The 24,751-nt window shown below is 36.8% G+C and overlaps 2 protein-coding genes and 1 long non-coding RNA gene across 12 annotated transcripts; 2 read left to right on the top strand and 1 right to left on the bottom strand.

The window, feature by feature from the left end:
• The first annotated feature begins 1,074 nt into the window (after positions 1–1,074).
• LOC141045276 (uncharacterized) lies at positions 1,075–2,640 on the top strand. Its single transcript, XR_012217294.2, has 3 exons — positions 1,075–1,152; positions 1,580–1,638; positions 2,509–2,640. It is a non-coding gene; the product is annotated as an uncharacterized LOC141045276 (long non-coding RNA).
• A 146-nt stretch (positions 2,641–2,786) lies between these two features.
• On the bottom strand, positions 2,787–7,734 carry LOC112280955 (short-chain dehydrogenase TIC 32, chloroplastic). Of its 3 annotated transcripts, none has more exons than XM_024516942.2 (9): positions 7,578–7,734; positions 5,888–6,043; positions 5,300–5,531; positions 5,003–5,082; positions 4,591–4,744; positions 4,154–4,232; positions 3,872–3,959; positions 3,538–3,584; positions 2,787–3,360 (listed from the first exon to the last, which is right to left on the bottom strand). In XM_024516942.2, exons 2-9 carry the CDS (start codon positions 6,006–6,008, stop codon positions 3,193–3,195), a joined length of 969 nt encoding a protein of 322 aa, XP_024372710.1. In that variant the 5' UTR covers positions 6,009–6,043; positions 7,578–7,734; the 3' UTR covers positions 2,787–3,192. The 3 variants fall into 3 exon arrangements, with proteins under 3 accessions (XP_024372710.1, XP_090105679.1, XP_090105678.1); XM_090249553.1 differs by having other exon boundaries at positions 5,888–6,100; positions 7,578–7,658; XM_090249552.1 differs by lacking the exon at positions 7,578–7,734 and adding an exon at positions 6,169–6,316.
• A 2,279-nt stretch (positions 7,735–10,013) lies between these two features.
• On the top strand, positions 10,014–21,894 carry LOC112281383 (cullin-associated NEDD8-dissociated protein 1). 8 transcript variants are annotated; one of them, XM_090249546.1, is made up of 30 exons: positions 10,039–10,362; positions 10,766–11,035; positions 11,470–11,671; positions 12,372–12,541; positions 12,966–13,176; positions 13,295–13,460; positions 13,612–13,741; positions 14,120–14,234; positions 14,601–14,761; positions 15,084–15,207; positions 15,492–15,542; positions 15,627–15,712; positions 15,870–15,954; positions 16,157–16,258; positions 16,344–16,442; positions 16,668–16,781; positions 17,007–17,090; positions 17,279–17,419; positions 17,554–17,646; positions 17,777–17,898; positions 18,059–18,221; positions 18,480–18,719; positions 18,917–19,162; positions 19,247–19,438; positions 19,581–19,727; positions 19,943–20,059; positions 20,342–20,510; positions 20,710–20,787; positions 20,920–21,058; positions 21,281–21,894. In XM_090249546.1, exons 3-30 carry the CDS (start codon positions 11,636–11,638, stop codon positions 21,411–21,413), a joined length of 3,714 nt encoding a protein of 1,237 aa, XP_090105672.1. In that variant the 5' UTR covers positions 10,039–10,362; positions 10,766–11,035; positions 11,470–11,635; the 3' UTR covers positions 21,414–21,894. The 8 variants fall into 8 exon arrangements, with proteins under 8 accessions (XP_090105674.1, XP_090105673.1, XP_090105672.1 ...); XM_090249549.1 differs by having other exon boundaries at positions 10,063–10,362; positions 10,766–10,864; positions 11,553–11,671; XM_090249548.1 differs by lacking the exon at positions 10,766–11,035 and having other exon boundaries at positions 10,014–10,138.
• Positions 21,895–24,751: the final 2,857 nt, after the last annotated feature.

Here is a 24,751-nt window from a genome sequence, read left to right as displayed (position 1 = left end):
TAATATTATACCATTATAATAACCAATGATTAAAATTTATTGAATATTTTTCATATTTCATTTGTCCAAATAAAAAAAAAAACAAAAAACAAAAAAAAAAAAAACAAACAAACAAACAAACAAATTTTGCACAATAATATTGCATGTATTAGCCAAAGCTTTAACCTCTAACCAATCAATATAGAACTAAAAAACAATTTAGCTTGCTAAACAGTTTCCTATATTTAAAATAACCTAATTTAAAAGATAATAAAATATTCAAAATGAATTTTATAAATTCAATTATTGTCTGCATGTGGTAGAATAGCTAGGATACCTTGCAATTTTATATTTATAATTTGTCATTTTATTTTTAATATATTATTTCAAAATTCACAAGAATTTAGATTTTCTACCATTTTAGTACTGCAAAATTTTAGTAGTGTAATAATGTAGGAACTTATGTAGCTGAACACAAAAAGCATCAAGTAATTTCACAGTTAATATTTTTAATGCATTTTATATATTACTATCCAATTTATCTATGAATAATTTATATACTTTTGTCGCAAGCTCTATTTATTATTGAATTTTAGTATTTCGGATTAAGAAAACAATTTCAATTTTAATTTTAATTTTTTGTATTAATTTTAATCAAATTCATTATTCAAAGAATATGCTGTATTGGAATAAAATTGTGGCATGAACATTTGTCAAACGGTCCTATCTAAATATTTAAAGCGTGTTCCAAAAAATAGTGGTGTGTAGCAAAATGTGGTGCAAAACATGTGTTGACTGCAGCCAGTCCACATTTGAATAGTTGGACCAAATCATTAGCATCTTTCTTTGTGTTGATGAGCATGGCCTGAAATAAACAACAGCGCTAAGGTTTGCTAAGAACAGACTTGGTCTAGCCACATCACCCCCACTACCATTCATATTTTATTTATTAGTGTTCCATTAAAAGCATAGTTTAAGCCATAAAAGCTGGGTTCAAACAATACTTTTCAGTATCTAGTTGGTTTCAAAATTCAGTATATTCTGGTGATAGGATTCATAGTCAAAAATTCACAAGGGTGTTCAAAAAGTTTCAGGTTTGACTTTGGAGAGGAACAAACTTGAAGGCAAGGATAATGCCATTTTCAATATGGGAATCAGAGCTTTGGACTGATGGTGAGCAGGTGACTAGCACATTATCAAATTCTAATATAAAGTTAATAAAGTAATAAGAAATAAGTCATCTTCAAAACATGCGTTGAGTCTTCTTAATTGGAACTTCAAATTTTAAAATATACATGTATCTCCTTTCTATTGTGAACAACAGGTCTAGATTTCAAAACCCTATTTTTGTAGACCTGGTACAGGATAGAAATGTCTTCAGAAGCTGAAAATTTTAATGTTCAAGTTCTGTATCAGTTGCATGCAAATGTTCCAATGACACAATTTGAGGATGAATTATCTAGATTGTTGTATTCTTCATTATGTTGGTGCAGAAACTCGTTTTCACAATGGTTAATTGAATACCCAAATGTCCATATAACAGATGGTAGAAAGAGATATTTCTATCTTGATTTTTTTTTGTTGTATTTGTTTATTGCAGAAGAAAAAGTAAGGTAGCAGACCCATTGTCAACCCTCCCCCCCAATTTCAACATATAGGGTGAGCTATTTCCGTTTGTCCAATGAGCAGGTCTGACATCCATTGATTACAAATGGGTTGGGGGTTGTTAAAATGATTTTAAGCTATGAGCAATAAATAAAATTCATTGTACTTGGAATAGGTATGTGTGAACTATCAATAGGTGGAAATTGTTGATTGGTTGCGGTGGTATATTAGTATAATTAAGTGCCCCTCTTCTCTTGATAGCATTAATAGGCACTACACATCACAGTTTTGCAAAAGTTGGATTATTTGTTTTGTAACCCACCATTGATTGAAATTAGGTAGGCCTATATGTCCAAAATGGATCAAAGAGAATCTTCATCTAGAACATTTCTATAAATTCCATTTTTGGGTCAAATTGTATGAAAACACTTGAAATCCTCTTGATTTCTATTTCCCTATATGGAAGTATATTTATTTTTATTTTTTTCCATTTTTACACCTATTAGATATATGCTGAAATGCTTAAGTTATTGGAAATGGGTTGTCTACCTTACCTTAGAGCGTTTTTCTTTTATTTTCTTCCCCTTTAAAAGAAATCATAAAAATAAATTAAGTGCATCATAAAACTATCTGCCTTTAGTTACACTGGTAATCAAAACAGTTGCAAGAAAGTGATGTAACTGACATGTATTATCATGAATATGGCACACTGCTCTCATTCTCCATGCTTAACTGGTCAAGTTTACCAATCTGCAACTTAAGCATCATTGTTCCTTTTGTAGCATGCATGACCCTTTCATCAGACCTGGGAGAAGCTGATGCAGCAGCAAAACCAAGGAGGATTGACTCAAGTATTATATATATATATATATATATATATAAATATATTATTGTTTTACTAAGCTCAACCCATGTGAAGCCCAGGTTCAATACACAAGAGGGATAACTGCAGAGGAGCTGTCAGTTTATACTTTACAGAAGGTTTCATGAACTATGCATGACTGGACAGCACCTGCAAAAGCAAGCAATACAACAATAATGCACATGGGTTACCAAGGAATGAAATTTTGGGATGTGCATTAAGATTGTTGAGCATACTTATGGATTGACTCCACACTACAAAGGTGAAAAGCTGACACATGTAGAGCATAAATTGCTGACCCTGCATGAAGCATGCTGCGTATACCCACATACACAGAATATCCTGTGTAGAAACCTATCTTGACCAACTCTGAACAATTTCAAGAATTAAGGTTGTACATCATCAGCGTCAAACACCACAAAAAGTGATGTTAGTGAAGCACTGATTATTTTCCCCTAAATCTTCTGCAATCGATTTACCTAAAAACTATCCACTGTCTTCAACATGAAAGTCGTGCTTGAGAATACTACAAAACCAGAACGTGCTACAATTTTCCCAACACTGTTCTATAAACTCAATGTGGTATGAAACCTAGTACCTATTTTTATTGTCGACATCTACAGAAGAATAAGTATACACATCTGGAAAAGTCCCATCCTGAAACTCTAAGAATCAAATTCTCCTACACCAGATTGCATGAACATATGTCTATCTCTGAATAGTCTCGCTCTCTAAGAAAAAGCCCTTCAGTGTGTGGAGACAAATTCCTCGCTGAATTCCCACAACTTTGCTGCTAGCTTTGGATCATTAGCGTATGACGAGACATATGGGTAGATGTTGCAATCTTTGAAGTATTGTCCAGACACTCCATTGACCTGAGGACTCGTGGCAAGATAACATGTAGTTGCAGCACCCTGTAGTTCATGAACACGTTAAGAATACTCGGTCGAATGAGAAAATAAACTCCTCACTTCTCAAGACACAGTTGCATGAATATCATGTGCAAAGACGGCGAAGATTTGAATAAGAACACTTTCAAGACAACACTTCCTTCAGCAAATTACAGTTTCAAGAACGGCGTAGACCACTACCTGAGGTACTGTTTTCAGAGCAAACTTGACTAGGGACAACGCTGCATCTGCGAAGACAAGCGCAAAAGTTAGCTCATTGAAAGGGTAAATCATTGGAAACTATCGCTATAACATCAAGAGATATCAGCCAAACTAATCAGCTGTGAAATTCGAACGATAATTATACAGGTTAATCAAGCTAACTCTAGCTTGGACTTGCACATCGTTAATCTGCATCAAATGCGAAAACAACATACTCAAGGGCGTGTTGTGACTACTGAAAATATTACATTTGTTGGAGCTGAATAAAATTATCCTAAAAAGTTTTCTGTAATTCTAAGGTTGAAGCCTTTACCACTGAATATGAAGCTCTGCCCCTTCCCAAAATTTGTGGAAATAACACCGGGATGAAGTGCGTTAGCTGTAACATTTATTCCCTTTTCCTGAACAATCACGTAGAAGCATGCATAATTTGATAGCAATCCGGAGGCTCAAAGATCCAGCTTCTCTTCCTCAAAAACAATTTGTCACATTGGAGCATTTTTTTCGTTCACCATGGCTAAACTTGTAGCATGATATTACAGACCTAGAAGTACATTTCAAAGGAGACTCAACGGCATCTTAAAAGTAAAATTACCTTCAATTGCTTTGCGAGCTCCTTTACATGCAGAATATTAGCTAGTTTAGACTGTCCGTAAGCCATGTTTGATTGATATCTGCTCATACCAACAAACTTCAGAAAAATGAGGAAAAGAATGGAGTAGAACTTTCAAAAACACAATACAAGAGATGCTAAAACCAGGTGATTCTTATGAACATTGTATAATAACTACAAAATTTTCTTTCTAAGTGTCTCATAGCTCGGGCTTGGATGATCCTAAAGGAGAATTTGGAACATCATGTGAAGAATCCATGCCTACAAAACAAATTCTGCTTCTGCCACATTCAGATCTGAAGAACGATGAAAGTGCGAATTCAAGAACACCATTACCTTTGCTCACGCCATCACAGATCGATTAGAACCATACAGATAGAAAACCTCAAAATGTCAGACAAGTCAATTTAGACATATACCTGGTTGAGTCGTTCAGCTTATCAAAGACAACCCCTCCCTTGTAGGCATATCTATGAGCCTCTGATGCAACATTCACTATACGACCTTCCTCTCCAGTCTCCTCGGCAGTAGATTTCAAAGTATCAAGTAGAAGCTTCGTCAGAAGGAAAGTGCCTGCAAAGTCATTCGGAACATTTCAGTACCGTTTGCAATAACACTGCAATCAAATGTTACCAATGCGTACTCTTGCTCTGCAGCAAATTGCAATTGTCGAAATAACTACCTCTGTCTACATTCCTTACCTTTCTGTATGTGCTATGTTGGCAACTTTCAATACTTGAGACAAATGTACCAAGACAAAGGTTGAATGTGACAGATAAAAATTAGATGACATAATATTAAGAGATGATTTGGTGCCTTAGGCACACTGACCTATGTGATTTGTAGCAAAAACCTTCTCCAGTCCGTCTTTTGATAGCTCAAACCGGCCTGACATATAACCTGCATTGTTTCTGTTGGAAGCCACTTCCCAAAATGCAAGTATAAGTTTCATTCTCGTGTCTCCTTTACAACAATAGCGAAGCATAATCCAATCCTCAGTTAAACCGTCATAGTTTGGTCACTATGTAACGAGTTTCAATTCATGCCATTGGAACCCCTAGTGAACTTGCGCAAACTCAGACAACATCTGCCAGTAAATTCATAAAACGAAGTCATGGATCGCCATACATGAGAATGTTGAGGGGAAGTTTTCGTGCTTTGAATTCTTCAGCAAATTGTCGGACTGATGCCAAAGATGCGAGGTCAAGCTTCATAACATCCACCCGAGCATTAGGGGTTTCCTCCATAATTGCTGCCTTGACTTCCTCTCCAGTTGACAGATTGCGTATGGCCATAACTATGTGAGCCCCTCTTTTGGCCAACACGGTAGCTGCCTCCTTCCCAATCCCTGAAGTTGCTCCTGTAGAAAGGACGAATCGATAGATAAAATTCCTACCGACATATCTTAGGTTTATACTGGGCTTATTATCAATTGTGCTAAGCCTTATAAGATTACAATTTCTGCGCTAAATTAGGTCATGCATCAGAAGGACATCTAAAACGATTATGAAGTTTCATGGGTTGGACGCTGTAAAGTGGGAGGAACGTTCTCTTCTACGAAATAGGTATGCGTTTCAACCTCCAATTAGTTGCAACAATATTCCGTAACCATCATCTAAACAGACCACATGATATACTGACAACACGTAAGAGGATTTGTTGCCCTTCTCAAGCGAGCTCGCAAGTATAATACACGTTTAGAGACGAAAGTATTACCACTTATGATGATCGTCTTGGAGCTGAGATTGATCCCAGCAGTGACATCTTCCGCAGTGGAACGCGATCCAAAGCCACTTGGGCCAGGACTTCCTGTTAGGTAAGCCCACATCCCACCCATTGTTTTTTTGCCGTTCCTCTGGTCCTCCAACCTCCCTGCGATGACGGCGGAAAAATCAATAAGCAATGCGAGAAATCACTGTGGCAACGAACCTGAAACCACACAAAACATGCTGTATTGTATTTTCAAAATTGAACTCAAAACATGCATTAACCATTACCTAGATACCATTGGGTTAGAAACGCAGTGTGTTTCAGCAAGAACTCCATGCTGACCACCGTTACAAAACAATGTCCCGTTCACCTAATGCGAGCCAGGCAGCTCGATTTACTCTCAACAGAGGACGGAAAGCATGTCGGCACTGTTAGCTGGTACATTCGGTTGTATATTTCCAAGACAAAGAACACATAAATCAACAACGACCGAATTACTTCTTGAACTGATTCTTCACGCGCATCGTTTGATCTCTACATCTTGATACATTACGTACATCCCAGCAAGAGACAAAATAGGGTATGCACATATTCCTATAGAAAACATGAATTCTTTCCCCGAAATTCTCACTCTGCGGTGCTACCTCCGTCATAACAGGAAAATGACATCATAGACGTAGAATTGCAATCGTGTTGAGATAGAAACACTAGAGCACCAACAATATCATGGCCTAAATGTAATCATTCATGTATTCGTTCAGTTTCCTGATAAGATAGTGCAGAAGTAGAATTCTAGATTTAGTACAGCTACTCGTACAGCTACTCAAGTTGGCCTAATAGCGCAGAAAACAGAGGAGCTTTATAGTGTTACAATATGTCATTGCTTTCTGCCCTAGAAAGCGGAAACCAAGCATTTGCAAGCATTAGTACTGCACGAAGAGATATAAAAAAGAATCATGAATAATGGGAACTTCATGCCCACGCCACCAAGTATTACTAGAAAACGAAAATTGAAACACTCGGGTAAGGTTGATGTATTGATCCGAACACAGATGAGAAGTTCACTTGGAAATTCGAAAACATGGATCAAAATTGCACTCAGATGCACTTAACGTAATAATTTTGCAACGTTTTCTTAAGCTTTTCATACTAACTGGAAAACTACAGCAATAGCAGATACAAGACTCATTCAATAATATTCCCAAATGTTTCCCTCCGACATCGTACTAATCACTACACAAGCCAAAACCGCAAATAAACTAAACAGATTAAAGACCCGAAGAACACAAGGTCAAGCCAGACTTTGAAAGTCCTTGCAGCAGATACACAATCAAGGAACTGCTTCTGTAAAGTCACGTTAATTAGAGAGTAGGAGAGCATTAATACAAGACTACAGAAAACTACAACTGCACTACAAAATCCTTATCAAAACAACTCGCCAAAAACCAACGACAGAGTACAACCATAGGACCCTCTGCCTAAAACTTGATTCCCATAGTCAATACGATCACATCTACTGTCCAGCCGCACTACTCAATTACACCATCAACACAGAAATGCGATGGTCACTACTACAATGCCATATCTACAAACAAACGGTTCGCATCAAATCACAAAGAGCAATCTCAACTGAGAAACTACATGCCAGGAGGGCGGCGGTCTCCAAAGAACAACAATAAACACAAATTGTCCTCACCAAGAAAAACAAGCAGCAATGGCCTCGCTCGCAACAACAGCGCGCTCCGAAAGACAAATTCGATTGCTCCAAGACAAACAACAATTACCAAATGAAGGGAAGGTAAGGAAAGCACGGGAAGAGAAGAGAGGCCTAGAGTGGCGAAGCGTGGCGTGATGTCCCAGCTAGGTGGCGCGATGGTGATGTTTGTGGCGGTGGTCGGTTTCGAATTCGCGGGGCCCACCACTTTCGATTTACATTACCCTACCGTGTTCCGGTGCCCTGCCTTCCTCGACCTCGTAGTTACTAAATGCACCTCCCACATCATTTAATGCTTTCTTTACCTACTAACGCAATGAATGCGTAAGATTCTTCGGGTGAACTTGACAAAGACATACACTTTAGAATATATAAAACTGGTAAGCATGTGTTGTAATAGTTATAATTGACATATGCACAAGGACAGTGTTTGTTAAACAATTTCTTGACCATGAGATGTGTTGCAATTTATAAAATATAATGAGTTCTACTTCTAATATGTAACTTTTTTCCATCTTTTGTAAATCTTTTAGCTCTTTTCTTCTTAATTTTAACATTGACCTCTTTTCCAATGTACATGGAAAATAGTTAAGTAAATTAGAATTAAAAATTTTGATTTTCAAAATTGATTGAAATTATGCTTAATAAGTAAGAACCACTATATAAATTGTCTCAAACATGTATTGTTTTATAAATTTGCCATTACAATAAATGAATTTGAAAAGTTATTTATATCATATAATTCAACCTTAGTTGTAAAAACTATATGTTTCTACTATTTTATCACTTGTAAAATATTCCATTCTAAATGGCTTCAAATTGTGTTCTTCTTAATCAACCATAATTAGAACCAAACGGATTGACCCAAAAATTTAAATTTAGAAAAATCTATATTTATTGTAATGGATTTTGCTAAATTTTTGGATAACTTGCTCTTTAAATTGTTAGTGTAAACTTGTTTTGCAATTTTGATAGCCTTCACCATCTTATTGAAAAAAGTTTAAGACCTTGAGCAAATAAACATTGGTGGCTGTGGTGTTCTCTTTAAAAGTCGCATGCCTTTTGGTTTCAAAAAACTTTAACTTTGGTGAGGTTCTATTCTCATTTTAGAAAATATTTTAAAAAATTATTTATTTAATTATTTATAATACTCTTAATCTAATCTTGAGGTGTAATATTATGGTTTTTTTACTTTTTTTTTTTTTTTTTTTTTTTAATGTAATGTAATCTACTTTAAACTTATATTTCTTCCAATACACACAACCAAATAATAAAAGAGTTATAATCTAAATAGTTTTAAAAAAAGTAGTTCCTAAAGCAACACTCTCATGTTGTTAATACAACACCTCCTTGGATTTCCATGATTAATTCATTCTATTCCAAGTTCCCAACCTCCCATCCTTATTCCTAAGGTAGCTGATATATTTCTGATAACTTAGGAATTTTAACAAATATATATATATATATATATATATATATATAAGTAAAATAAATAAATAAATATCTAGAGAAATAGAAATCAAAAGGATTTGAGGTGTTTTCACATCATTTTGCCTAAAAATAAAAATGACTATTAATGTTCTAACTTAAAATTATGTTTTTATACAAATCCAGTATATAAATCAACCTAATTCCAACAACTGGTTGGTTACAAAATTGAAAATGCTTGATACTAGCCAAACTTTTTGAGTTGGCATGAAATTTTTAATTTCTTTTCTAATGGTGCCATGGGATTGAGACAAAATATAAATTATGTAATATGAAACCAAAATGTGTCAAAATTGATCACTATTATTGTATCAAGTTGATCAAAAATACTCCTCTCTTTAGGTGAAGTAAAAATGGGGGAGGGAGGTGGTTGAGAATAGTTTAGCTATCTTAGTCCCCCATTCTAAGCCTATGTTTCCCATCCCAACCTCTCCATCCCCATTCCCAACTCTTGTCTTCTATTCTTGTTTCTTATCATTGTGAATAGCAACAATAACCTTAAACATAGGTATTTTTTTTATAAGATTGATTTGTGCCTAAAACATTGTTGATATTGCATTGCAATCTTCTAATTGCAATTAAAAAATAATACATCTTGTTTTAATTTAAATACTATCAAATTACTTGATTGTGTTTAACACAACTTAAAATTTAGAATTATAAGTGAAGAAAATTCTATCCATTAAAATACGAAATCACTCTTCAAGAATCGAATTCAAAGTATTGAAGATTCTAGAAAACATTGTTATTATTATGAGAAGTACTGCTTTACATAACAAGGTCATAAGGCGAATTAAGAAGTAACGGATGAAAGTAATGAGAAGCCCAACACAGGCAACGAAAATAATACATCCAGCTTTCGTTCGCAAGAAGCAGAGCATCGCGGATTCTTCGCTGGCAGAGACGTTGAAACGAAACCCTAATTCTGCATTCGCACCAAGCTGAGCTCCTCACAGTTTTGAGCTCATGCTCTAACGGAGTTCGAGGAACCGAGCTCTCCAAGTCGCACAATAGCTTCATCCATAGTGCACGGAAGTTGCTGCGGTTGTTGCTAGGTCCCACATCCCAATGCAATGACTCCTCTCCCTGCTGTTGCTATTGCCCTGTCCTGTCTCTAGAGGTTGCTCAATTTTACCGCATGAGGTGTTGCTGGTCCTGAGCGAGTTTGTTGGAGTTTGTTTGTTTGTTTTGTTTTGTTTTGTTTTTTGTTTTTTTTTTGTTTTTCCTTCTTCTTTCTGCAGCTGGGAGCGTTTGTTCCGGTGGATGTTCCTTTGTTCAGGTAATGTGAGTTTGAGGTTGTTTTCAGACAGTGTGTGGTCTGTATGTGAGATTATTAGGGTTTGGTGGAGAGTGGTATGGGAGGTTGAATTGGTGTTTAGTTATATAATGTTGCGACTGTATTGGGGAGAGTGGGAGTGTGAGGAGGTCTTCAGGTGCATTTGATTTTGGATGTCTTGTGGGACGAGATGGGGAAGCGATCCGCGCTGTAGTAGTTGTTTGTGGAGGAGCAATCAATGTGGAGTGTATTGAATCGGATGCAGATCAAGCATATCGAACCCAGAGAGTGGTGTTATTTAAGTAATGTGGAAAAATCAACGTGTTTTTCCCTTCTTTCATTGTAACGCAAATTGCAGAAGACTCTGGGTGACCTGAAAGAGTTAGTTGCCTGTGAGATTTTTTAGATGGACGGATGTATTCAATCGGATTCTGGAGGTCGATATTCAATTAGACACACTGTGACGATGCGTGACTTGAAGGAGAGCTTTGAAATAGGAGAACTGGTGATGATTCCTCATCTTATATTGGTTCGCCCATATTCTGAATTTCAATCCGCGAGATAATTAGATTCCTGTACGTTCTGAGATGCAAGATTTTGAGCACTGGTCTTACAATTCCACCTCGATCGGAAATTGGTCACGTGGCGTTGTTTATCTTCAATCGGTCATTTACAGGTTTTAAGGCTCATCTTGATAATGTCATTATTTTGGACTACCTGTTGGTTCCCTACAGAGGGCATTGCTCTAGATTCGATATGATACCTCACCCTCAACTTTTCGTCGCAGGATGCCATTTAAGTAGTGTAAGATTAGGGTTTTAGCACAGAACCAAACTTGACAGACTATGTTTTTCTCCTTCTATTGGTTAGGTTATACTTTTAAATGAACCAATGAGGGAAGATAACAGCGGAGGTTATGCTGCAGCTTGTTAGCTGGTGCAGCGACATTTCTGAAGTGTTTGATATTTAATGTCATTACCTTAGGCATGTACCTTTCTTGTGCATTGTTATCCTGGTCCGAGTTTATATAAAATAGAGAGAAGTAAGCGTTCTATATACGTGTGCACTTATTGTACTGGAAATAGTCATACTTTGTACATGTTTATGCAGATTTTTTTTGGTTGAGCTACGTCTTCAGGCTTTGTATCCAACTACAAGTGAGCTCTTCATCAATGTGTTGACTTGATCTGCAGCAGGAGGTTTTGGCAGGAAAGGTTATTCTGTAAAGGCTTGGTGCAATCAACAACAAGTAGCAGGTCAGACAGATTCTCTCAAGATGGCGAGTCTTGCAGTGGGCCTGATTTTAGAGAAGGTAAATACTCTTCTCTATCCTTCTATATGCTACGTTTAGAAATACATATTTCTCACTCTACACTCACTCACCTTCTGTTACATCTAAACATCTCTCGGCTGTTAGCATCCATTATCGAGCTTGCTTTGCCTGTAAATGTCCTTTGGCTTTTCACATCCTACTTTTAAGCTAGTTTCATTTGTTCCCATTTATCCCACCCCTTGAGTTGTATGGACTTCTATGTTTTACTATTTATTTGGTGGTAAGAAATCTCCGTTAGTAGTTCTGTATGGGTGGACAGGCTTCGTATCTGGAACTCGACCTTTACACATTCCCAGAAACCAGGGCCTTGAAGTTCAATCGGTTCAGCTTTCGATATTTTCGTTTCCTTTTTTATACATTCTCCTCTCTAATTAATGAGTTATTGCGCCGTGAATTGGTCATTGTGAATTTGTTCATGTCACTAAATAAGGAACCATCAATTCGACATAGATGGTTTTGAACTAGATGAAGTCGTCTCCTACGATATCTTAGATTGGCGGCATGGCATTACGATGAAATTGATTGATGTATGCTTTTCCTAAAACTATACTAGTTCACCTAGTATTAGCGTTGGGATGAGAGGGTTTCACTTTGTTTGCGGTACATCTCTCAACAAACAGCGTGTATATACTCGTTCCTTAAAGTTTTTTGTGGCTGATGATTTTGGTTGCTGGTTCAGATTGCCTCAAAAGACAAGGATTTCCGATACATGGCCACATCTGACCTGCTGAATGAGCTTCAGAAAGATAACTTTAAGTTAGATACAGATACTGAACGCAAAGTTTCACAAATTGTTCTTCAACAACTGGACGATGCTTCTGGGGACATTTCAGGGCTTGCAGTCAAGTGGTAAGTTTTTCGAGCTATTTTCTGGCAAATCTTTGACTTAATCGTAATTGTGATTTGACATACTATCTTATTTTTTATTTTTTAATTGGGAATTTCAAGACACCTCACAATTTCCAGTTCTCACTTTTATGACGCATTCTTAAGATTGAAGTCACCCTTGACTTGTAGAATTCAAAGATCCATCACTTATGTCTTCAATCTTTTTTTCATTTTTTATAGTCGTCAAATAAAGCCTGGGTCTTCACGTCAACCGAAATAACCAATGAACATAGGATATAATAGGGGAGCTGAAAGTATTCGCTGTAGCATCTTTAAGCGAGTATCTTCATTAGTATTATTAATTTATAGATGCTTTATGATTCATGGTATTTTTTCCAACGAAAATTTGGTCATTTATGTGATTTTGTTTAACTCTCTAATGCAGCTTGGCGCCATTGGTGAAAAAGGTCCATGAAGGTAGAGTTGTGGAGATTGTAGAGTCCTTGTGCCAAAAACTCCTCACTGGTAAAGAGCAACAGCGAGATATTGCAAGTATAGCACTGAAGACAGTAGTGGCTAAGATTTCCACTGGGAATGTTGCACAATGTGTTGTTGTCTCCCTCACACCGAAGATGATCAAGGGCATTACTAATCCGGTTTGTCTCGATGTCCTTTGAATCTATTTGAATACGTATTTAGTGTAACTTATAGTTGAAATCTGTTTAATATGTCACCCAATTCTGTAAAATATTTCAATTACGAGGGCTCATGCAGGATACAAGTACAGAGGTGAAGAGCGAGTGCCTGGACATCTTGTGTGATGTACTCCATTGTTTTGGAAGTCTCATGACTGCAGATCATGAGAAATTAATGAATGCGCTCTTGGTGCAACTCAATTTGCAACGTGCAGGGCTCCGAAAGCGTGCCATTCAGTGTCTCGGTAAGTATGTAAGGTCATTGTGCAAAATGTCTTGATACTGATGTAACTTTGCATGCGATAGAACGGTGAATATCAAGTCAGAATTGGATTTGCTCATATTAACCTTCTTGCGGAACTTTGCACTTGGGCTGATTTAAGCTTCTCTATGCAGCGACCTTGGCTGCCACCATGTCTGATGACCTTCTTGCAAGAGCTACTGTAAATGTCGTTCAGTTACTGAAAAACAAAGATGTGAAGCCAGACATGACCCGCACAAATATTCAGATGATTGGGGCATTCTGGTAAGAACGCCAACATCGTTTTCCTTCCTTAAGGGTTTTTGGGTTATATCATGTGATCATCACGATATTTTTGTGACCTTTTATTCAGAATTTATATAAATTAGGACTACGGCAGGTGCATTAAGGGGTTAATCTCCGATTATAGGGTTGCATAAGATGCTGGAGTTACTATTTTCGTGTAGTTATTGGTCTTTGGAAGTAGTTATCCTCGTCAATACCTTTTTTCTTTGGGGCTTTAGTTGTCGCGCTTCAAGGGTTAGGTTTTTGGTAAGTACGAAGGGATCACTAGTAATGTTCTTAATTTTGTTGATTTGATGTTGTAATAATGGTTTATGTTAATGCTAAGTTAACACGTCAAGTTGCGTGTCCTGTCTACAGCCGTGCGGTTGGTTATCGTTTTGGTCCACATTTAAATGAAGTTGTCCCACTTCTTATTAGCTACTGCCATAATGCATCCGAGAACGATGATGAACTTCGAGAGAATATATTACAGGTATTGTACTTGAACGTTGGTTGCTATAGATGTCTTGTACATGGCAGTATGCATTCATAGTTCGGCTCTAGAGCATGTTAATGAGATAACCTCACACACAACGGTATCTTGTTCACGCACTTCGTTTGTTTGTGTGTTTGTATTCTTTTTGTTATTTTTCCTTCTCATGGTTGTATGCATTGAGAGGCGATTATGCAAGGTTATTTGCAGAGAAACTTATTGATGGGCGGCTGTATGTACATAAAATTTGAGAGGCAGTACTGCTGTGCTACCAGTGTTTGGAAATTGGGATTTTATGTTGTGCCGAGCTGTTGAAATTGGCAGTTATTACATCTTATCATTCACTGGGCTTTTGTGTCGTGTCAGGCATTAGAAATTTTCATTTTACGCTGCCCTAGAGATGTTTCTCCTCACACCGACTTAATCTTGGGTCTGGCACTGGAGTATTTGAGTTACGATCCCAATTTTACGGATGATATGGATGAAGATCAGGATGAGGTTACGGATGGTGAAGAAGATGAAGACGAGTAAGGGATAATTCTCCAACCCACTTTTACTGCATTCATGACTATACATGAGCAAGTCAAGTTGATAACGCTTGATTATTTTCTTGAGGGGCTTAAATTTGTCTTGCAGCTGATAGTATGGGGATACTAACTATCAACCTCAAACATCCATCAATGTTTCTGTCATGTTGTCAATGAAATCTTAGAAGAAGAATTTGCAACTTCGTTGTTACCTTCGTCTTGCCTTACTTGCAGAATAAGCTTGAGAACTGCATCTCTTGATGTTTCACTCTTATCATTCATGTCTTCGACGGGAGATTTAACTATCTGCGTTTCTGTGCAGGGAGAGTGCAGATGAGTATAGTGATGATGAAGATATGAGCTGGAAAGTACGAAGGGCTGCAGCTAAGTGCTTATCGGCTGTAATCTCTTCGAGACCTGAGATGATTTGCACCCTCTATATTAAAGTATGACAATTTGAGCTCTTCTTTTCTTCCTTTTACTCCGTAGACTCTTTGCACAGTCTTGTGAGGTTCAAGCATGACTATCGTATATGCAGTGTGTTCTAGAATGGCGTTTCGTATTTGTCATTTACCCTACGGAAATGACTGCTCATAACGGCATTGGATGTCGTGCTGAAATTCATGGGAAAATCTCTGAATAGCTGATTATGGGGAGTAGCATGATCAGTGAATATTGTTTGTTTTGGCGTAATTTGCGATTCTAACATTATCTTTATGTTGTGATTCAGGCCAGCCCAAAATTGGTTGAGCGCTTCAAGGAGAGGGAGGAAAATGTGAAGGTACATATTGTTAAGCATTTTTGCAGTGGATCGGTTGATAATGTAATTTTGTCCATTTATTAACTGACTTTTTCTTATTGTCAGATCGATGTCTTCAATGCCTTTATCGATCTACTTCGGCAAACAGCAAATGTGACCAAAGGCTCTGGATGCATCGCTAATCCATCTAGGTTCTCTATTCACCTTGTGCCTAACTTAGTCCTAGCTTACTCCATGAGCTGGGACAGCAGAAAGCATTTCTGTTATTAGCATTATTTCTTGGTGTCTTCTTTTATTACAGTTTATGAGTCAGCAGAATTTGAGGTTGTTTCATCTGGACTGTGTCAGCCCTTTGCATATCCTGCAGCAAGAAGTACCGAAGGTTGTCAAGTCACTCAACAAGCAGCTTCGTGAAAAATCTTTAAAGACGAAGGTGTACCCGAGCTTTTGTATCTAGATTCTTCTTATTTCGTTAATGCCCCCGTTCTGGAAATTTGTACCTTTTGCTGTAGTCGCTAATGTGAGTAGGCTTATTAATTAAGGGCCATCACTAAAGGCTTCGATGAAGCGAAGCGTAATTACCTCCGAAGATGCTGACTATCTAATGAATCGGCCGCTCTGTGGTTGCAATGTAGGTGGGGGCATTCTCTGTGTTGAAGGAGCTGGTCATTGTGCTACCCAATTCCCTATCTGAACATATGGGTTCCTTAGTTCCAGGCATCGAGAAGGCTTTGAACGTAAGTGACGATTACGGTATTAATGCTTATTTATTTGAGTTTGCTTAGTTGATTTTATGACTCGTATCCTATCATGATTGCTCAGGACAAGGCATCAAATTCTAACTTGAAGATTGAAGCGTTGGTATTTACCCGACTGGTTATGGCTTCTCATTCATCAGCAGTGTTTCACCCCCACATCAAGGTATTAAATGTTGAAGCTCCTCCATCACTGTCATCAACATTACTCATTTCTGCAGATTGGTATCTCTGGTGGTTTTGGTACTGTCTCCCCTTAGTTTTGTTAGTGTAGCTACGCTAACGCTCATGGAGAGTGGGGTTTCCTACTGCAGATGGTCGTGGCTATGAAAGGGTCTGAATCTGTGGGAAATTGTTTTTTGTAGCATTATCTAACTTGTCTCCATTTTAGGCCCTGTCAGCACCTGTGCTTGCTGCTGTAGGAGAGAGATATTACAAAGTGACTGCAGAGGCTTTAAGAGTTTGCGGAGAGCTTGTCAAAGCCATCCGCCCTAATTTCGATACTGTAAGGAACCTCCAAATTTTTTGTTCTTGTATTGCAATTCTACAGACGATGTCGGAGCTTTTGAGGTGTTTTATTAAGCCCTCTATGTTTTTGAGGTCTGCTAATTCCGTTCAAAGGTTTTGAGCTGTTTGGTTGGATACTTGTAGCGAGATGGTATCAATTGAATGGTTGCATCTATCCCTTAGGCGATTCTCAACAACTTACCTCTTCCAAACGCTCTTGCAGCCCCCTACTTTCGACTTTGTACCGTTTGTGCATCCTATTTACAGCAACATCTACAAGCGCTTGACTGCTCAAGACCAAGACCAGGTTTGTAACCTTTCAGTATGAGTAGCGTAATTATCAAGCGTTTTCAAATTATCAGTTTAGTTTAGTTTTCTGTTATTTTCGCTTTCCCGGGCTGACATCCCTTCAGAAGGAGGAATTATTTGCTCCATTATCCTTTTTAGGGCAGTCATTAACACTGTATTGGAGCTAATATAATGGAAGGATTTCAGGAAGTTAAGGAATGTGCAATATCTTGCATGGGACTTGTTATTTCCATTCTTGGAGATCATCTTAAGAACGAGATGGGCACATGCTTGCCATTGTTGTTAGAGCGATTACGCAATGAAATTACAAGACTCACAGCTGTGAAGGTAAGTGTATTAACGACACTGAACGACGTTTTGCCCTTTTCTGATTCTATGTACGCAAACCTTTATAGAATGGTTTGGTTGATTTTAGCCACAAGTCTTCTGAAGTTTGTTTACATAATTGTGCTTGTATGCAGGCATTTGCTACTATCGCTGAATCTTCTTTGAACATAGACTTATCTTCAGTCTTAGAGCAAGTTGTTACGGAACTGACAACATTCTTGCGCAAGGTATCCGTAAAACGAAATTTCTGTTAGGTGTTACGGATTTTTGTAGTCCTTCGCAGTATTAGATGAATTGTATTGTAAAGGTAGTTGTGATTTTGCGTCACCTCTTCTAATTGGGCTTCATTTTTGACAGGCCAACCGAGCTCTGCGACAGGCCTCGTTGGTCACATTGAATTCATTGCTTACCGCTTACAGCAGCAAAATTAGCCCGGCCAGCTACGAATCTATTGTCACAGAATTATCCTCCCTTATTAGGTGAGTATTTTATTTCAATTGTTTGCTTGTTAACTGAAGAAGGTAGTAAGTGTGCATTAGTTAGGGTGGCTGACCAGAAGGAACGAATATGTACTTTTATTAACAGTTCTTGGATGCTTAACGTTTTTAAGATTGCTCATTGTGGTTGTGAATTTTGCAGTGATGCAGACCTACATATGACAGCATTAACATTGGAATTATGCTGCACCATGATGATTGATAAAAAGCACCACGCTAATGCAGGTGCTGCTATTCGGGAACGTGTGTTGCCTCAAGCTCTTATTCTTGTAAAAAGTTCGTTACTTCAGGGTCAAGCGTTGCAGGTGGATTTCTGACTCTTTTGATACTTTAATGTGGTGGTTAGCTTAACAGATCTCGTTGTATGTTGTGTATTATCTCATTTTAGAATGTTCAATTACTTCTGTGGATGCAACTTGATAGAGTAGAAATAGCGCATAGCTGCAGATTGAGGAATTCTGACATTTTAACTGCAGTCTGCTGTTGTAGTTTGTAATAGTGTAAATAATACAATATATTGCCCAGACTAACATAAATATGTTGTGGAACATCATGGATATCAGACACTTCAAGCCTTTTTTGCGGCTCTGGTACAATCAGCAAACACTAGTTTTGATGTATTGTTAGATGCTTTACTATCCACTGCAAGGAGTGCATCCCCTGGGGGTCCTGCCAGCAAACAGGCATTCCATTCTATTGCGCAATGTGCAGCTGTGTTGTGTCTGGCAGCTGGGGACGCAATGTGCTCTGAGACTGTGAGCATGTTGATTACCACGTTAAGGAGTAGCAATGGCACAGATGCAGTAAGTTCTAGACTTTCACAATCAAAAAATTCTTTATTTTTCTGGATGTTTCGTTACTTGATTTAGAGTCTTTAAATTTATTTATGTATGTTAATGCTGTATAACCGCCTAAAAGGAATCTTGTTGCTTAATGACCCAGTGCGTGTCGTTTATTTGTTGGAAAACTACTAATGACTGATTTACTTGCATCTTTACAGACTCAGTTGTTGTCCTTGTTATGCTTGGGTGAGATTGGGAGAAGAAAGGACCTGAGTAGTCACTCCAACATTGAATTGGTAGTGATTGGTTCTTTTCAGTCCCCATCTGAGGAGATCAAGGCAGCCGCATCGTTTGCTTTGGGTAATATCGCCGTCGGTAATTTGGCCCAGTATCTGTCTCTCATCCTTACCCAAATCGATCGCCAGGCTAAACTTCAGTATCTACTACTACATTCTTTGAAGGAGGTATGGAATTTCTCTCTTCGGTATCTTTCTTCCACTTTCCAATATCAACAAGGGTTGTAGTAATTTTATCGAGGTTGGTGCCAGGTCATAGCGCGCCAATCCATGGATGGTGGGGCAAAAGGAAAAATGGATTTGCAAGACGCAGATGTTCAGAAAATCCTTAGTTTACTGTTTACACATTGCGAGAGTGAAGAGGAGGGGGTACGCAATGTTGTAGCGGAGTGCCTGGGAAAACTGGCGCTTATTGAACCGGAGAAATTGGTACCTGCTCTCAAGGTTGGTTCTGCCATGCTCTGTTCGCCTGAGCTAATTGAAAAATGTTATCAATCTTACACTCTTACCATCAATTCTAGAAAGTATATATCTCGATACTGTTTTAAGCCATTGTCTGATGTTTCTCACTTGCATACCGTTGCAGGAACGCACAGCGAGTCCATCAGCTTACACTAGAGCAACAGTTGTTATAGCAATAAAATTCACTATCGTTGAGCGACCACAACCTATTGATTCCTACATCAAGTCATGTATCTCATCATTTCTGTTACTTATCAAGGACGAAGACAGGGTTAGTCTTTTGACAATGAGGAAAAAACACTGCACTGTCTTAAATTTTATATATGCCTCCATGTTCAGACATAGATTGATCCCTCTGAATCTCATGCTTTTTTCTTTGATGTAGACTACGATGCCTGGTGTGCAACAAGTTATTTTGTGCGGAGGACAATTTGTGATTACCATCATGTTTCCACGGTTTTTTGACTGGCATGAGTTTTATTGCAGCATGTAAGAAGGGCTGCAGTGTCAGCGTTGAGTACGGCAGCTCACAACAAGCCAGCGCTAGTGAAAGATTTACTGCCCACTCTATTGCCACTCCTCTATGATCAAACAGTGGTCAAGGTGCACCAGCTCTCATCTCTCTATTTGGTGTATTCTTGAAAATTAAATTTATTCCCAGTAGTGCTCATGTACTTGTCCATGACAAAAGAACTTAGTACGGGATTTCTTTTTGATTTGGATTTTGATTTTGATGTTATCGTACTGTTGGTTTTGGTTAGGTTCTTGTGCAGCTTTCCGTTTCATTTATTCTCTATGACTGGTATGTGCTAATCTTGGTTATTGCCAGGAGTTCACTAATCGCTCTGGCTTGCCAATATGTGTTAAACGTGGGTTGGTTTGTAGAAAGAGCTCATCAGAACCGTGGATCTTGGACCTTTCAAGCATATTGTGGATGATGGACTAGAACTCAGAAAGGGGGCTTTTGAATGTGTGGATACCTTGCTCGACAGCTGCCTCGACCAGATTGATCCTTCGTATTTCATCACTCCTCACCTGCTCTCTGGTTTAGCAGGTCTGTTCCTAGGCCTTCCGATCCATTTTTTTATGCAGTTATTATTTAGAGTTTCGATTGCCAAGTCAACTAATGTTGCACATCCAACATTTTCGAATTGTTGGCTTGAATTGAGCATGAAGACAGTATTTTTTTGATGTTGTCATTTTTAAGTATGCTGTACTCAGAACAATATTTCACCGCTACTTTGTTTGTGCAGATCATTATGATGTGAAAATGCCCTGCCACCTTATCTTGTCAAAATTATCCGCGAAGTGTGGGGGTGCAGTTCTAGCTGGTAATTTCTGACATTTGAATTTTGGGTTTGAGATAGGTTTCGATCACTGTACTTCAGTTGATTTTAGACTAAGTCGAGATACTCCTGAAATACTGATCATGTTTAAGTATGACAACGTTTGTCATGATATAGTGATGGATGCGCTTGTGGAGCCCTTGGAAAAAACAATTCAACACAAAACGAAAGCTGATGCTGTGAAGCAAGAGGTTGATCGCAATGAAGATATGATCCGAAGTGCTCTTCGTGCAATTGACTCACTAAATCGGATAAGGTAGGTTTGCATATCTAGTGCATGTTACATGAAGTATCTGCATCTAAAGGAATTTGCTTGGCCTTTCCTCAAGTAGAGTTAATGAGTATTCTGAGGAAAGTATCCTAGCCTTAACTTCACTCACACACACACACATATTTACATACGCAAACCCGCTAGTCCAATGGGGAAAATTGTGGTTTTAGAGTTATAAACGTGTCTGACTGTCGATGTATCTGGCAGTGGCGAGCCTACACCTCGATTCAAGGCTTTCATGAACCATGTGGTGAAGGTAGGTCCACTTGCTGAGAAGTACAATGCAGTGCGTCATGAGAGTGACACGCTGGGAGCTGGAGACATCATGGACCTGAATTAAATTGTCTGCTACCTAGTTCTAAAGCAATGTCGACTGCAGCACTACTCATGCTTGCCGTACAACATGAGTTCCAATTCATTCCTCCATGTCATTCCGTTTTATTTGTTCAAAATGCTGGTTTTACGTGGACCCCTTTCTCTCTGGTTGGAACAAAAAAAGTTGACGAATTGAACGTTGTAAGCTGTAATTTAGTAGACGTCCTTGACATTCTTTGAAGATGTTTCGCGGGTGTTATCAGGAAGGTTAGAACTTTCTAATTGCTAGGATACTTTCCTAGTGTTGGAACTTCTCTGTTGGTGAAGGCTTAGTGGTTGCTAGTTGCTAGTTGCTTCCCCAACTTTTTGTTATCAGCATTCATAACTTTGTTCCCCAGGTAATTTGCCTCGAATAGACCCTGAGCAGCACAGCCCCTGTGTTGATGTATTGGACCGTTCAACCAGTTGGCAATGTAAAGACAGTGCCTTAACCAGTCTTTTTGCCATTTCTGTTGGGCCTTCACTCAAGTATGTGGTGCTGACAAATAGTTTTGCTTGATATTGAGGATTATTATTTTCGAGTATCATTCGATGTGACCCGTTTTTTTTTATTTTTATCATTTTCAGCTGATAGTTTAAATATTGAATGTACATGGTAGAGCCTTCATTCTGTGTTACGAGTGCAGTCAGTGTTAGCGAATATGGATGTTTTTGCTAATATTTGTGTTATCTCTCCATTTGTCTCATTCTAAAGTATGTCTATATGGGGAAAGTTATCTTGCTGCAGAGAGTAGTATAGTGTGTATTTCTGTACTTAAAGCTGTGTACCTCTATGTCAAAAAAGTTTTCACGTAATATAGGGTTTGTTTATGCAAGGTCCATTTGTAACAATCTGGGCTGACTGTTCATTACAGAACAAAAATGTAGTTCTGCAACGTTCTGCAAAGTTGCACACCTTCGGTGTTTGGAAGAAAATTGCGAAATTTTGAAAATAAATTGGGGGATATTCCTTTATTAGTAGCTAGCTTGTTACAAGAGTCTTATTAAGTTTTTACAAAAATGACACTATATTGTGACCCAGCACCACTTGTGGCATTGGCATCCTACCTCAGATATAGGAGGTATTCTATGGTGATGTTGAGGACATATATAGCTTTGCCGATATTAAATGGAAAATTGACTAGTTTGTTATTTATTTTAGAATGCCAAAGATTACCTAGAGCCATGCATAAAAGTTATGAATTTCTAAGTAATAAGAAAACAGTAACACTTTAATCATCAAAAAAGTGAGATTTGTTTTTGCATGCAGATATATCATCTATAACTATGTATATCGTGTTTGCTGAATTGAAAGTTGAATAACAAGTGTATTTAATTTAGTTTAATTTATTTTTAAATTTTTTTTGTTAATCAATTTTATAATACTATAGAAAAGAATAAAATAGAGGAATAATTTTGTTACTATTAAAAGCTTTAGTTATTGCACTTGTTATTGCAAGATTTTGCAATTATACTCCTAATAGAACAAAAAGAAATTAAAGAAAAACTGAAATACATACTTTTTCTATAATTTTAATCCCTTATCTTACAAGTATAATGAGTAGAATTACTAAGAATTTGTCTATGAGATGCAAGTTAGAGGCAAATTAGTTAAATAATTATTAATTTGTAAAAATTAAGGTCTAAATCATAGATAGTGGTTTCACAAGAATTATTGTTTTTTCAAGTATGTAAGAAGTGTTGAATTTTATAAATTTTGTGGTAATAATCAACTTTAAATTATTATATATTTCATATATGTTATTTACGGATGATATAAATTTAGTCTATAATAGGCCCATTAACTTTGAGTTTGTGCAACAAAATACACATCCAAATTTAGTTACAAAAATTTAATTTCCAAAAAACATTTGTATATCTTGTACTAAAGTCTAAGCAAGTTTAAGCAAAAAGTTCTTTCTAATTTTAATTTTAATTTTTCAAACCTTAGTTTTATTTTAATTTTTAGTTTTGATATTATTAATTTAATTTAATTTATAAATTATGCATAAATAAAATTACATCAGATAAAATTTAATTAATAAAGTTGAATTGTTAGAAATCAAATATCTTTTAAAATTTTGAATTTAGTCTTACTATTTGAATTTAAGAGAAATATAAAATTATAAATTTTTATATGAGCACTTTATTTACATTATAGAATTCTTAAAATATTCAAATGTGTATGGTGATAATACTTTTTTGTTACAACAATATTCCTAATCATACTAAAAAATGGAGGATCTTAAAATACAATAAATTTTAGATTATTATTCTATAAAGCATTGATTAATATTCCACATGAAACTAATGACCTAAAGATCTTAAAGTCATTTCAAAATGTTTTTTTTAATAAAACAGAATATATATATATATATATATATAGAAAATGATCTAATTTACTTTTTAAATTTTGAAGCCTTTTAATTTTACTTAAATAGAACGCTTGTCCACAACCATTCAATAGGAATAAATAAGAATTTGATATATCTTATATTAAATTGCGCTATCAATTAATTTAATATTTACTATATATATATATTTATATATATCAAATAAAATAAAATTCACGCTCCCTTACATATGAAAGCGATTCATGACCTGGTATTTGTAGGTCCATCACAGTAGTGTATTTGTTACATTTATATCTTGATGGCAAGTTCAAATCGTTTGCACTTAGATCGACTAATATATGCGCATTCATGACGCTGCCTCTCTCCAATTAAGTACTTGGATGAGTCTTGTCAGTGTTATGGTCAGTGAGTGTCCTCAGACTTGTATAACTATTTAACAAACTCCCTTGTGCTCAACTATGAGAAAAATTTCTGCAGCATTCTACTTGGACAACCATGTACTCTAGTAAACCAATTTTGTGTACTCTCCACTCCACAATAAGAAAACACCAGTGTGCACATCTATGCCAACAATGAAAAAAAAACTTATGACAAATATATATATATATATATATTTTGTCTAAGTTTATTTTAACATAAATGAACTATGATATCAAATTATTACAAATATTGTGAAAATCTAATATATAGTTGATTGAATGTTTTGAGATATTCTTAAATAAGTCTTTTGACAAATATTTAAGATAAATTAAATAAAATTCACTCATTAATTAGAAAATATTTGAAAAAATACAAATAATAACGTTTCAAAAAACTTAACAGATCACATATAAATTAGAATTTAGTCAATTAGGAAATTGAATGAAGTTAATAGTCACCTTTTAACAATTGTATTTCAGTAGATATTTAAAAAGTCATATATATATATATATATATATAGATAGCGTTGCACCACAACCATCACCTATCC

This window comes from Physcomitrium patens, chromosome 4, assembly GCF_059467195.1.
Source record: "Physcomitrium patens ecotype Gransden chromosome 4, ASM5946719v1, whole genome shotgun sequence".
In the NCBI taxonomy this organism is placed as follows: domain Eukaryota; kingdom Viridiplantae; phylum Streptophyta; class Bryopsida; order Funariales; family Funariaceae; genus Physcomitrium; species Physcomitrium patens.
This window is presented reverse-complemented; position numbering and strand designations above follow the sequence as displayed.